We start from the raw sequence: 14,401 nt of genomic DNA, 5'->3' as shown, positions 1-14,401 counted from the left end.
CTGTAGTCAGTCTCAAGTCACACCCTATTCCCCACTACATGGAGTAGGATGTCATTTTACTACTGTAGCCTCCTGCCAATGTTGTGTGTATTTGACTCTGTGTGTGTTTCCCTCCCTGTAGCTGTGGAGCGTAACAACCTGATGAGGCTGTCTCAGAGCATCCCCTTCACCCCAGTGCCCCCTAGAGGTAAAATACAGTAGTACATGTCCCCTTCACCCCAGTGCCTCCTGGGTCCATTTCATCAGGCACCACACCGAGTCGGAGTTTCAATTTCTTTCACAGACTGTGTCCTACTGTCTGACTCAGCTGTAGTCTGTCTAGTTGAAAGGACTGCGGTGTTGGGGTCAATTCCGGAAGTAAACAGAAATGTATAAACAATGAGAGAGAACTGTCTCACCCCAACCCTGGAGAACTGGACAGGTGACAGACGAGGTGACCCCACCCAGTCTGTTAGAATGAGGGCATAAAGTGGGACATATCATGGCCAGTTAAGGGAGATAAGGAAGCCAGTTTAACTTATAAATAATAGTAATAATTTGGTGGGTGCTTATTTGTCCTATTTTATTATACAGGTGTGAATTGGAAATGTGTTTTTGCATATCTCAACTCCCCCTGACACACCCAAACCAGTTGAACCTATAAACCATCTATCCTGTGTGGCTGCAATTATGTGTTTAATACACACCCACACTCTCTCTCTGTCTGTGGGTGCTGCTCCCTGTAGGTGAGCCAGTAACAGTGTATCGTCTTGAGGAGAGTTCTCCCAACACCATCAACAACAGCATGTCCTCCTGGGCTCACAAAGGTCTCTGTGCCAAGATAGAGTTCCTCAGTAAGGAGGAGATGGGAGGGGGGCTGCGACGTGCACTCAAGGTACAGTTGGTGTGTGTGTGGTCACTACTGTCTAGTGTCTTCACTACATGTAACAGAGATGGAACTGAACATTAAAGTATTGGTTTGTTGCTTTTGTTGTTGTTGCATTGTTGTACAATAATGTATTTCTTGGGAGGACAATAAACTATAACTATTGTATTGTACTCTAGGTGCTGTGTACGTGGTCGGAGTATGACATTCTGAAGCCAGGTCACCTGTATATCGTTAAGTCCTTCCTACCAGAGGTGGTCCAGACCTGGCAGAGCATCTACAAGGAGGACACTGTACTGCTGCTCTGTCTCAGGGTAGAGGAGAACACACACTCACACACACTGCGCTTCACCCAATGATATATATATATATATACACACACACACAGTCGTGGCCAAAAGTTGAGAATGACACAAATATTCATTTTCACAAAGTTTGCTGCTTCAGTGTCTTCAGATATTTTTGTTAGATGTTACTATGGAATACTGAAGAATAATTACAAGCATTTCATAAGTGTCAAAGGCTTTTATTGACAATTACATAAAGTTTATGCAAAGAGTCAATATTTGCAGTGTTGACCCTTCTTTTTCAAGACCTCTGCAATCTGCCCTGGCATGCTATCAATGACCTTTTGGTCCACATCCTGACTGATGGCAGCCCATTCTTGCATAATCAATGCTTGGAGTTTGTCAGAATTTGTGGGGTTTTGTTGGTCTACCCACCTCTTGAGGATTGACCACAAGTTCAATGGGATTAAGGTCTGGGGAGTTTCCTGGCCATGGACCCAAAATATCGATGTTTTGTTCCCCGAGACACTTAGTTATCACTTTTGCCTTATGGCAAGGTGTTCCATCATGCTGGAAAAGGCATTGATTGTCACCAAACTGTTCCTGAACGGTTGGGAGAATTTGCTCTCGGAGGATATGCTGGTACCATTCTTTATTCATGGCTGTGTTCTTAGGCAAAATTGTGAGTGAGCCCATTCCCTTGGCTGAGAAGCAACCCCACACATGAATGGTCTCAGGATGCTTTACTGTTGGCATGACACAGGACTGATGGTAGCGCTCACCTTGTCTTCTCCGGACAAGCTTTTTTCCGGATACCCCAAACAATCGGGAAGGGGATTCAGAGAAAATGACGTTAACCCAGTCCTTAGCAGTCCAATCCGTGTACTTTTTGCAGAATATCATTCTGTCCCTGATGTTTTTCCTGGAGAGAAGTGGCTTCTTTGCTGCCCTTCTTGACACCAGGCCATCCTCCAAAAGTCTTCACCTCACTGTGTGTGCAGATGTACTCACACCTGCCTGCTGCCATTCCTGAGCAAGCTCTGTACTGGTGGTGCCCTAATCCCGCAACTGAATCAATTTTAGGAGACTGTCCTGGCACTTGCTGGACTTTCTTGGGCGCCCTGAAGCCTTCTTCATAACAATTGAACCGCTCTCCTTGAAGTTCTTGATGATCCAATAAATGCTTAGGTGTAATCTTACTGGCAGCAATATCCTTGCCTGTGAAGTCCTTTTTGTGCAATGCAATGATGACGGCACGTGTTTCCTTGCAGGTAACCATGATTGACAGAGGAAGAACAATGATTCCAAGCACCACCCTCCTTTTGAAGCTTCCAGTCTGTTATTCGAACTCAATCAGCATGACAGAGTGATCTCCAGCCTTGTCTTCATCAACACTCACACCTGTGTTAACGAGAGAATCACTGACATGGTGTCAGCTGGTCCTTTTGTGGCAGAGCTGAAATGCAGTGGAAATGTTTTTGGGGGGATTCAGTTAATTTGCATGGCAAAGTGGGACTTTGCAATTAATCTGATCGCTCTTCATAACATTCTGGAGAAAACGCAAATTGCCATCATACAAACTGAGGCAGCAGACTTTGAAAATTAATATTTGTGTCATTCTCAACTTTTGGCCACGACTGTGTATGTGTATGTATGTATATATATATATATATATTACACTCAGGGTACAGTCTGTCATGGAAATAGCCATGTTTAGTACACTCTGTGTGTTTGTTCCCTGATTCATTCCTAAAGCCCTGAAAGGAGTATGAATATGGCGTCCTGGTGGCTTCAAAGGCTCTTATTGGCCAAGACATATTGTCAACTTCCCAGGGTTTACAGTGCATTCGGAAAGTATTCAGACCCCTTGACTTTTTCTACAACTTTTATTTTCACATTTATAAAATTTATAATTTTTCCTCATCAATCTCTACACAATACCCCATAATGACATATCGAAACAGTCTTTTAGATTTTTTTGTGAAATGTATTAAAAATGTAAAACCGACACCTTCTTTACATAAGTATTAAAACCCTTTGCTATGAGGCTCGAAATGAGCTCAGGTACATCCTGTTTCCATTGATCATCCTTGATGCTTCTACAACTTTATTGGAGTCCACCTGTGGTAAATTCAATTGATTGGACATGATTTAGAAAGGCACACACCTGTCTATGTAAGGTCTCACAGTTGACAGTGCATGTCAGAACAAAAACCAAGCCATGAGGTCGAAGGAATTGTCAGTAGAGCTCCGAGACAGGATTGTGTCGAGGTACAGATCTGTGGAAGGGTACTAAAACATTCCTGCAGCATTGAAGGTCCCCAAGAACACAGTGGCCAAACTGAGCAATCGGGGGAGAAGGGCCTTGGTCAGGGAGGTGACCAAGAACCTGATGGTCACTCTGACAGAGCTCTAGAGTTCCTCTGTGGAGATGGGAGAACCTTCCGTAAGGACAAACATCTCTGCAGCGCTCCACCAATCAGGTCTTTATGGTAGAGTGGCCAGACGGAAGCCACTCCTCAGTAAGGCACATGACAGCCCGCTTGGAGTTTGCCAAAAGGCACCTAAAAAAAAATGGTTACATTTTTTTAAAGAACAAATTCTTATTTTCAATGACTGCCTAGGAACAGTGGGTTAACTGCCTGTTCAGGGGCAGAACGACAGATTTGTACCTTGTCAGCTCAGGGGTTTGAACTTGCAACCTTCCAACTAGTCCAACGCTCTAACCACTAGGCTACCCTGCCGCCCCGAAAGGACTCTGACCATGAGAAACAAAATGATCTGGTTTGATGAAACCAAGATTGAACTCTGGCCTAAATGCCAAGCGTCACGTCTGGAGGAAACCTGGCACCATCCCTACGGAGAAGCATGGTGGTGGCAGCATCATGCCGTGGGGATGATTTTCTGCGGCGGGGACTGGGAGACTAGTCAGGATCGAGGGAAAGATGAATGGAGCAAAGTGCAAAGAGATCCTCGATGAAAACCTGCTCCAGAGCGCTCAGGAACAAAGTCTGTGGCGAAGGTTCACCTTCCAACAGGACAATGACCCTAAGCACACAGCCAAGACAACACAGGAGTGACTTTGGGACAAGTCTCTGAATGTCCTTGAGTGGCCCAGCCAGAGCCCGGACTTTAATCTGATCGACCTGAAAATAGCTGTGCAGTGACGCTCCCTGTCCAACCTGACAGAGCTTGAGAGGATCTGCTGAGAATAATGGGAGAAACTCCCCAAATACAGGTGTGCCAAGCTGGGTAGCGTCATACCCAAGAAGACTCGAGGCTGTAATCGCTGCCAACGGTGCTTCAACAAAGTACTGAGTAAAGTGTCTGAATACTTATGTAAATGTTATATTTCAGTTTAGAATGTTAATACATTTGCAAACACTTCTAAAAACACTATTTGCTTTGTCATAATGGAATATTGTGTGTAGATTTGATGAGGGGGGGGGGGGGGGGGACAATTGAATCCATTTTAGAATAAGGCTGTAACGTAACAATGTGGAAAAAGTCAAGGGGTCTGAATAATTTCTGAATGCACTGTATAAACTGTACGTCATTGGCTTCACCTCTGTGTACACACACTCTTCATAATGACACACCATAGCAGGACAACTGTTTAGTTTTCCAACACCCTCTTCCTCCATTCTATTCATCCTTCCTTCCTTTTCTATCCTTCCTTCCTCTGGTTTATTCAAGGCTATTCAATGTGGAAATACCTCATACACTGGTATCATCTCTCTTGACAGGAAATTCAACAGCAGAGAGCTGCTCAGAAACTGACATTTGCCTTCAACCAAATGAGGCCCAAGACAATCCCTTACTCTCCCAGGTAAACTAACACACCAGAGCCACACTTCTCATTTAGCTGCTTGTTTTCAGCTGCTATCCATTTAAAAATGTATGTCTTTTGACATTTGAAACATGAATTTCAGAAGACACAGTGCCTACCTCTCTCTCTGTAGGTTTCTGGAGGTGTTTCTGTTGTACTGTCACTCAGCAGGCCAATGGTTTGCTATAGAGGAGTGTATTACTGGAGAGTTCAGGAAGTTTAACAATAACAACGGGGACGAGATTGTCCCAACCAACCTTCTGGAGGAGACCATGTTGGCCTTCAGCCACTGGACATACGAGTACACCCGGGGAGAGCTGTTAGTGCTGGACCTACAAGGTAATACTGACATTCAACCCTTAACCTTTAACCCCTGATCCTTCAGTAGGGTTGCAAAGGGTCTGAAATTTTCCATGGGAAGTTAAGCCTGGGTATTTTGCTTAAATTCATCAAAAAAGTTAGCTTATAACAGTGAACCTTTTTGTGGGATACACAAGGCAATTCTAGGTCTTGTGACATATTTTGTTTAAAATATCCCCAATTCAATGGAATTGCAACCCTCTGCATGCACAGTGCATTCTTCCATCACATGTACAGCTGATTCTCATCTTGCACACTAAATGAGATGCTATTGAGCCCACACTACTACACTGTCTGAGCCAATGGCTACATGCTTACTGGTAAGTTTTTTTTATTACAATACTGGGTGGGGTGAATATATTTTATGACATACGTGATTTTTTTTGTTAACTAGTAAATAGTAGCTTACAGCAAAGTGTTTTAAATCATTTCTAACTTGTTAACAATTTCTGCTAGTTAGTTTTTGCTACCATGTGGGTTTTAGCTTGCTTGAGCCTGCTAACTGAGGAGTGTTAATTCACCTGTTTCCATACATGTTTCATTTTGAAACATTTGTCTTACAAAGGAGTTGTTTAATCTAACTGCTTAACTATTTATCTGAACATGGAATTGTATTTGTAATTTTTTTACTAATTTCTTTCTAATCTTTACAGGAAAATGCCACATCTATCTGATGTGTGGAGACATTGCACTGCAGCTAATGTAGTAGGAAAAGCTGTGTACATTTGCAAATACTGTACCAAATCATATGTGAAGAATACAACAAAGATGCAGAATCATCTGGCCAAGTGCATAAAGCAACCTCTGACAAAAGTCCCTCTACTTCTATTCAAGGTGAAAACGATGAATCAGACACCTTATCGATAGCAACAGCTCATGGTCCTCCTGGAATCAGACGTTTTTTTGACTCAATGGAGTCTATTTCAGAGAAATGCTGATGAATGACTTGCTCGAGCTGTGTAGGCAACTGGTTCACCTCTGATGCTCACAGGCAATGTGTATTGGAAGATATTTCTGAATGTTCTTTACCTAGCATACACCCCTCCAGCCAGACATGCTTTATCTACTAATTTGCTGGGTGCAGAGTTCAAGTGAAGGTCAAGCAAATCATAGAGAAAGCAGACTGTATTGCAATCATCTCTGATGGGTGGTCAAATGTTCGTGGGCAAGGAATAATTAACTACATCTCCACCCCTCAACTAGTATTCTACAAGAGCACAGACACAAGGAACAACATACACACCGGTCTCTACATTGAAGATGAGCTGAAGGCAGTCATCAATGACCTTGGGCCACAGAAGGTATTTGCACTGGTGACCGACAATGCTGCTAACATGAATGCTGCTTGGTCTAAAGTGGAGGAGGCCTACCCTCACATCACACCCATTGGCTGAATCTGCTCCTCATGAACATCATGGCACTGAAAACAATGGATATACTCGACAAGAAAGCCAAGGAAATGGTTAGGTATGTGAAGGGTCATCAAGTTATAGCAGCAATCTACCTCACCAAGCAAAGTGAGAAGAATAAGAGCACCACATTGAAGCTGCCCAGCAACACCTGTTGGGGTGGTGTTGTCATGTTTGACAGTCTCCTGGAGGGGAAAGAGTCTTTCCAAGAAATGGCCATGTCACAGTCTGTCGACATAGACAGCCCCATCAAGAGCATCTTCCTGGATGATGTATTTTGGGTGGTAAATGGTAAGCAGCCTGAAACTCCTGAAACCTATAGCAGTAGCCATTGCACGGATTGAGGGAGACAATGCCATCCTGTCTGATGTTCAGACTCTGCTTGCAGATGTAAGAGGAGAAATCCGTACTGCCCTGCCCATTTCACTGTTGCTCCAAGCAGAAAAAAAGGAAGTTCTGAAGTACATCAAAAAGCATGAAGACTTCTGCCTGAAGCCCATACACGCCGCAGAGTACATGTTGGACCCCAAGTATGCTGGCAAGAGCATCCTGTCTGGTGCAGAGATCAACAAGGCCTATGGTGTCATCACTACCGTGTTTCACCACCTTGGCCTGGTTGAGGGCAAGGTTCTTGGCAGTCGGCAAAGTACACTGACAAGCAAGGACTTTGGGATGGAGATGCAATATGGCCGTCGTGCCAACATATCTCATCAGCCACCTGGTGGAAGGGACTTTGTGATGGAGATGCAATATGGCCGTCGTGCCAACATATCTCATCAGCCACCTGGTGGAAGGGACTTTGTGATGGAGATGCAATATGGCCGTCGTGCCAACATATCTCATCAGCCACCTGGTGGAAGGGACTTTGTGGATCTGAGCCTCTTTCCCCTGTCGCCTCCATTTTCCTCCAAATCCCACCAACATCAACCGCCTCAGCGCAACTGGTCCTTGTTTGGGAACACGCATACCAAAGCACGAAAGCACCAAGGCTGACCAATACAAGGGTTGAAAAATTAGTGGCCATATGGGGCAAATTTGAGGCTTTTTGAGCCTGACAACGAGCCATCCTCAACAAGGTTGGAAAGTGACAGTGAAGATGAGGTCTCAGAGTCTGATGTTCAAGAGGTGGACATTGAGGAGGTCCAGGGAGAAGACATGGAAGCCTGAGGGGAAGACAACCAAAGCTTTAGTGTCTAGACTATCATTTTACAGATGTATGTTGAAAACGTTTTTGTTGTTCAGTGAAATCATCCCATGTGAAGAATCAACTAATTTCATTAAAGTTCAATTCGTAACTAAATTGTTTTGTTTTTTTTTCTATTGGAAGCATTTAATAATTTGCAATTATGTCAATGTAAAATATCTCCATATGATATGGTAAATGTATCCAATGCAAAAACATCTACATTTAAATGTTATTAATATTAATTTGAATATATTCCCACGGAAAGTTTCCACCTGAAATTCCCCAAAATATGCAACCCTACGTTTCAGTGTCTGGACATATGAGTACACTCAGGGAGAGCTGATAGTGCTGGACCTGCAAGGTAATACTGACCCCTAACTTCTGACCTCCAACCCCTAACTTTTAACCCCTGACCCTTCAGTGACTGGACATACGAGAACACCAGGGGAGAGTTGTGCTGGGCTGGTAAAAATCCTGTAAATACAAGTCCCTCTCATTAGTAACTGCTATATTTGTGTTTTTAGGAGTGGGGGAGATTCTGACTGATCCGTCTGTCATAAAGAGTGGAGAGAAGGGGTGTGTAAACCTGTTTTTCTGTTCTCACATTCAAAAATCATGTTTCACTTTGTTATAAAAGATTTTACAACACTCACATTCTATTTGAATCCATAGATCATACAACACAATATGTGGACCTTTAGAATGATCACATAATTAATAATGTTCTCTTGACTAATCTGTAGGTCATATGACATGATATTTGGTCCTGCCAACCTGGGAGACGACGCCATCAGAAACTTCCGGGCCAAACACCACTGCAACTCTTGCTGCAGGAAACTCAAACTTCCCGGTAGGGAATTCTCTGTTTGTTTACCGTTTGTATCTGAGTGTGTCCATTACTATGGAGACGAGGTGAGCTAATATAAAGCTCTAGGACAATGTAGTAGTGACATTGTTATTTCAGCTTTATGTAGTAGATGGATGCCTGGCTGTCTGCCTCATCTCTCTCCTCTTCCTGTGTCTGTTAAGATCTGAAGCGGAACGAGTACACGCCGGACAAACTGATGCTGCCTCAGGACGAATCACACGACCCCGGAAGCGGGACCCGCCATTCAATGAGGCTCATGCTCTGATCCTAAAGGACACAGCCAGAGAGAAGAGGCCGGTGCTGTTATTCTATTGGCCAATGCCAGAGAGGACAAAGGAAAAACTAGTGTGCACACCTCATGGCTAGAAGGGATCCAGCTTTTGTCAAATTAGCATCAGATTTGACTTAATGCAGCAGGTTAGGAGAATTGTTAATGTTAGGAAAAGATTTAGGGTTAGCAACAAAAAAAATATATACTTTTTACATTAATTTGACAAAAGCTGGATAAGGTTGGTCTAGCCATGACCCATCTCATCAACTGGAAGAGCCACGCCTGTGTTTCCATGGAGACCCATGTATGCATGCAGAACTGTGTTACTTTTGTATCTGTCCAACCAATGCCAATCAGCAACCAACATGATTATTCAAAAAATGTGTAAATGGGGAACAAAACTTTTTAAATATGTTTTTTACTACAAGTTTATATGTTATGAGTGTGTATGTATGTATGTATATATCTATATAAATGGGTATCAACAGGTACAATATCATTGCATAAAGAGACAGTACTTATTCTGAACTATGAAAAGTTGCCTTGTATAAACTAAAGTGCATTGTCTAGCTGTAGTGCAGGACTGTAAGGGTCAACCTGCTGAGATACAATTTGCAACACTTTATACAGAATGTCACCAGATACTTTTTTATAAATGTAAAATACATGTATTATTATGGAATTAGTGGTTCATATTTAATGAGAAGACACATGAATTTGAAAATCTTGTAAAATATGGGCAGATTGCAATGCAACTTTTACAGTACATATATGTACTAATTGTGTTGAGCTCTTCTGAAATGTGTCCACTGATTATTTCTGATAGTTTTTAAATGTTACAATGCTGGTACTATTATTGTTATTTCTTTGTCATCACGCAAATACCAATCTAGTGTATCTTATAGATACTTATATCTGCTACTGAGCAGATGCTGTTTTATTCTGGGGCGTGTAAAGGGTCTATAACTCTATACATGTTCTACTGTATAACATTTTAAACTAATAAAATGACAGTTATGTCCCATTCCTTGTACAGTATGATGCTGATACTGTCTGGTGGAGATGAGGCCCCCACATTCTTCAGTAAGACTGCAGCTGCTGGCAGACAGAAGACCACAGAGAGAAACACTCTCACACACACCTGTTGATGAGCCAACTGATAAAGAACCCAGTAGCCAACAGTTATTCATCAGTTACTCGTCTGTAACCCGACACCTTAACCCTACGGTTAGGTCTGGATGGGAACTCTGCATATTTAATCCTTTTCACAAACCTCATCTCCACCTACATCTTTAGCAGTTTGGGAACATCGATCAACAGTGATGAAACTCTTCTTGGTGTTGTCACATAGAAAGTCCAGTGGAAAGCAACATTGTGTAAAATAAGAGTATTGTAATGAAACAGCAGGCCTTGAACCCTCGACCTTCTAGCCCGAGGTCCGGCGCGCTATCGACTGTGCCGCAAAAGCATGCTGGTGCGGCAGAGTCGATTTCCGCGCTTATAAACCCAGGTTCGTTACAGTATGGACAGTAATATGTCCATTTTACATCCACATAGCTGCGTCAGAGCTGTCAAATCCACCAGTGGCTCCTGGCATTATACCTGAACTGGGCATTGCCTTGGCTGCACGGAGTTAAGGTTCAACACTGGAATGTGAGATGTAATCTCCATCTCGATTAGGATGATAAAACCCTTATTTCATTGAATGATTTTTACATTTGAACGTAGTTATTTCTATACAGCCTACATTTTCTCGCTCTGAACTTCTAAAGCGAATGGGGGCAGGTGTGGCTTCATGAAGATGCCAGAGCAGCTGCTCACCGATTTAACAGCTCCAAACGCAGTTCCACCACCAAGTCATCCACTATGCAGGTGTCTGCTGTCGCTGGTTAATGCTCTGATTGAATCTAGGCCGCAGTAGTAGTAATAAATTAGCAGTTGTAGTTATTAGTGATAGTAGGCTTCCATATATTTGTTGTTTTTATATCTTATGAATTTGTAGTTCGCAAATTTCTGTGAAAATAGCCTAAATTATTTTTGATCTCCGGGCCAATAGAGAGAGCAGAGTACAGTATATTGAAATTCTGTTGGTCGAATAGCAGATTTTAACCACTTCCTGTCTAGGCTTGATAAACCAGTCTACTTGTTACCTGAAGGGCGTGGTTATATTGGGGCCAGTGAATCTGCCGTTTACTCACCTTGTTCGTAACAACGCTCACCTGCTCTCACTTTGTCTCTTTCCCATTGCTCTCACACACAAAAACACGTCCCAGAGAGGAGAAACTACCAAGAGAGAAGAATCATGTCGGTGGAAGTCCACATAGAATATTGGTAAGTTATTGTTTAACGTTGTACTACATATGTTAATGTCTACTCTAAAATGTTAGGAGATATGTTGTTATACCAAAGAAAACAACAGTGAGACAGTGAACAAACTGTCTGAATGTGTTGGTATTGGCTCAGGTTATTGATTTAAAGAGAGAGTTTGCAGACAAAAACAAAACATAGACATGATTTTCCAGTTAGAGAAACGCATTATTTACATCATCAGTCCAACTACCCTCTCCATTTCTATTGTCCAGTGTAAAGTTCTAGATATGACATGCCATGTGCAGCCTGTGTGTGTGTTTACGGTGTGTGTGTAACGGTGTGATTGTCTGCAGTAGTGGATGAGGGTACGAGTCTCGCTATCAGGACCTAGCATCTGCCATCAAGTGGAACGTTCCTGATGTGACGGTGACGGGAACCACGGGGCGGCGCTGTAAGTCAACACACACACACACACACACACACACACACACACACACACACACACACACACACACACACACACACACACACACACACACACACACAGAGCTTGAAGTTACCCTGTCAGATAGTGACCTCACAACTGTGCTTTACACACAGAACAACGTTACAGATCTCATCGGACGTCAACTACACTCTGATGGTCCATCCATTAGATTTGATCAATACCTCAGTAGATTATTATGTTATATTCTAACTGATCATGGTTTGTCCCACAGCCAGTTTCGAGGTAACAGTGAATGGTAAACTGGCCTACTCTAAACTGGAGGCAGGAGGATTCCCAGACACCAAGGAGGTGGGTGTTACCTGGTGTTTAGAACAGGAGTAACACCATACTCCCAATGTATCGTCTGAGGTAAAGCCACAGTATCTGAACCTGAACAGTAGTTCAGAAGTGTTAAATTAGGGAGCATGGATAAATGGGATCCAATCCCAGTCAAGTCATACTATTTCTTTAAGCATTTCATTGTACTGTATAGTATACACCACGTGTATCCTGTGCATATAATATGACAAATATACATTAATTTGATTTATCTCCTACATGCTCTCTCTGTAACATGTGCTCTACTGTCTGACCAGATGGTGGCGATGGTGAAGGAGGTGAGCCGTGGAGGAAAGGTAGAGAAAGTGAAGAAGAAGGATAATAAGTGTTTTCTCCAATAGATGAGTGGTTATTGAGAGAAGGAGAGTGTTTTTTTAAGATCCTGGGTCCTGAACTGATTCTATTAATGATTGTTCACAATGAAACTAGGGATGTGAACATGATGAAGTCTACAGTCATTTCAACTCTGTGATCTGAGGGAAATACTCTCATCCTGTGTCTCTGTGTTACACTGTCATGTCTTATGTTATTCCTTGTCTGTTTTTCTTTCCTTATACAGACCAAGATATGACTTGCATTTAGTTTTACATTCTAGAAATATTGTACTCGATGAAGACCTCTGCAGTTGTATAGGCTGTACGTGTATTTTTAAATGATCAAATCTATTCTAGGAATCAATTAGTATTGAGTTTGTGTGTTGGGAGGGTGCTGTTGGACATTTACAATAATGCTGTTGGACATTTACAATAAGGCTGTTGGACATTTACAATAATGCTGTTGGACATTTACAATAAGGCTGTTGGACATTTACAATAAGGCTGTTGGACATTTACAATAAGGCTGTTGGACATTTACTGGTGTTGTTGTGTTATTATTGGATGTTGTGCCAGGCAATCTTTCCCATCTTCACTTTGCCTCTTTCACTTTCTTTCTTACCGGGTGTGATGATGCAATAGATATACTGCCACGGCCTTTATAGCGGTCAAGGGATTTTATTTGATCTTATCTGATTTTGTGTGTAGGCTGAGACTGGATTCTATTCCCAAAAATGTTATTCCTCTGTGTGTTATATAATTGTAGAGGTACAAAGTCTTTAGTATTAGTTTTTATATGGCTGTATAAAGATGACAGTTTATTATCAAACTTGTGATGGAGATCACACTTCAGCCAAGAGGGGAATTTAATGCAGTTGAGATGTGGGAAAGGGAATTACCACTCTGCCATCTGGAGTTTTACTACATTTTTACCAAAACTGGATTCCATGTAACTTAGAGCTGATTGATTATTCATTATATCCACTCTATTAGCCTCTGTCAAATGCACTTTAAACTGTAATACATCTGTTCTGTGATGTCCTCCAGCATATTGGAGAATATTCTTGAATCTGACCCTTTCTACCCCTCTATCTCTATGGCCCCCATCTAACCATGTCCTTCAGGTAACTGGTGAACAGGTGGATAGAGGGAGAGTCACGCAGCTTATCTGTGACAGTGCCCACCTGCTCTCACATCTCTTTTGCATTGCTCTCTCTCACACACACACACACACACACACACACGAGAGAAGAATTATGTCTGTGGAAGTCCACATAGAATATTGGGTGGTTATTGTTTAACGTTGTACTACATATGTTAATGTCTACTCTAAAATGTTAGGAGATATGTTGTTATACCAAAGAAAACAACAGTGAGACAGTGAACAAACTGAATGTGTTGATATTGGCTCAGGTTATTGATTTAAAGAGAGAGTTTGCAGACAAAAGCAAAACGTTGACATGATTTTCCAGTTAGAGAAACTCATTATTTACATCATCAGTCTAACATTTAAACTACCCTCTCCATTTCTATTGTCCAGTGTAAAGTTCTAGATATGACATGCCATGTGCAGCCTGTGTGTGTGTTTACGGTGTGTTTGTGTTGTGGTCTGCAGTAGTATATGAGGGTACGAGTCTATCAGGACCTAGTATCTGCCATCAAGCGGAACGTTCCTGATGTGACGGTGACGGGAACCACCGGGCGGCGCTTGAAGTTACCCTGTCAGATAGTGACGTCACAGCTGTGCTTCAACCACTATATGAAGAAGTTTAAGGAAAACATCAACTCAAATTGCTCCTTTTGTAATGACCACCCAGAAACAGTTGTGCATCTTTTTTGGCATTGTATGCATGTAAGAAAACTGTGGCAAGACATC

General features: G+C 42.3%; 1 protein-coding gene and 1 long non-coding RNA gene across 4 annotated transcripts in view; both read left to right on the top strand.

Moving 5' to 3' along the window:
• The window catches only part of trpm7 (transient receptor potential cation channel, subfamily M, member 7), an 87,059-nt gene extending 76,960 nt beyond the window's left edge, over positions 1-10,099 (top strand). For 2 of the 3 annotated variants that reach the window (XM_031831300.1, XM_031831299.1), the window contains exons 34-41: positions 122-187; positions 726-874; positions 1,045-1,179; positions 4,899-4,981; positions 5,115-5,320; positions 8,461-8,512; positions 8,680-8,786; positions 8,966-10,099. In XM_031831300.1, coding sequence (XP_031687160.1) covers positions 122-187; positions 726-874; positions 1,045-1,179; positions 4,899-4,981; positions 5,115-5,320; positions 8,461-8,512; positions 8,680-8,786; positions 8,966-9,069 — 902 coding nt within the window. In that variant the 3' untranslated portion in view covers positions 9,070-10,099. Of the gene's footprint in view, positions 1-121; positions 188-725; positions 875-1,044; positions 1,180-2,423; positions 3,217-4,898; positions 4,982-5,114; positions 5,321-8,460; positions 8,513-8,679; positions 8,787-8,965 lie in introns of those variants that run through there. The other variant, XM_031831301.1, reaches the window with a different exon arrangement.
• Positions 10,100-11,204: 1,105 nt separating this feature from the next.
• LOC116374889 (uncharacterized) lies at positions 11,205-13,065 on the top strand. Its single transcript, XR_004210912.1, has 4 exons — positions 11,205-11,406; positions 11,739-11,836; positions 12,105-12,181; positions 12,469-13,065. It is a non-coding gene; the product is annotated as an uncharacterized LOC116374889 (long non-coding RNA).
• The last annotated feature ends 1,336 nt before the right edge of the window (positions 13,066-14,401 follow it).

This window comes from Oncorhynchus kisutch, linkage group LG8 (genome assembly GCF_002021735.2).
Source record: "Oncorhynchus kisutch isolate 150728-3 linkage group LG8, Okis_V2, whole genome shotgun sequence".
Lineage (NCBI taxonomy): Eukaryota > Metazoa > Chordata > Actinopteri > Salmoniformes > Salmonidae > Oncorhynchus > Oncorhynchus kisutch.
The sequence above is the reverse complement of the archived record's forward strand: the minus strand, read 5'-3'. Positions and strand labels throughout refer to the sequence as shown.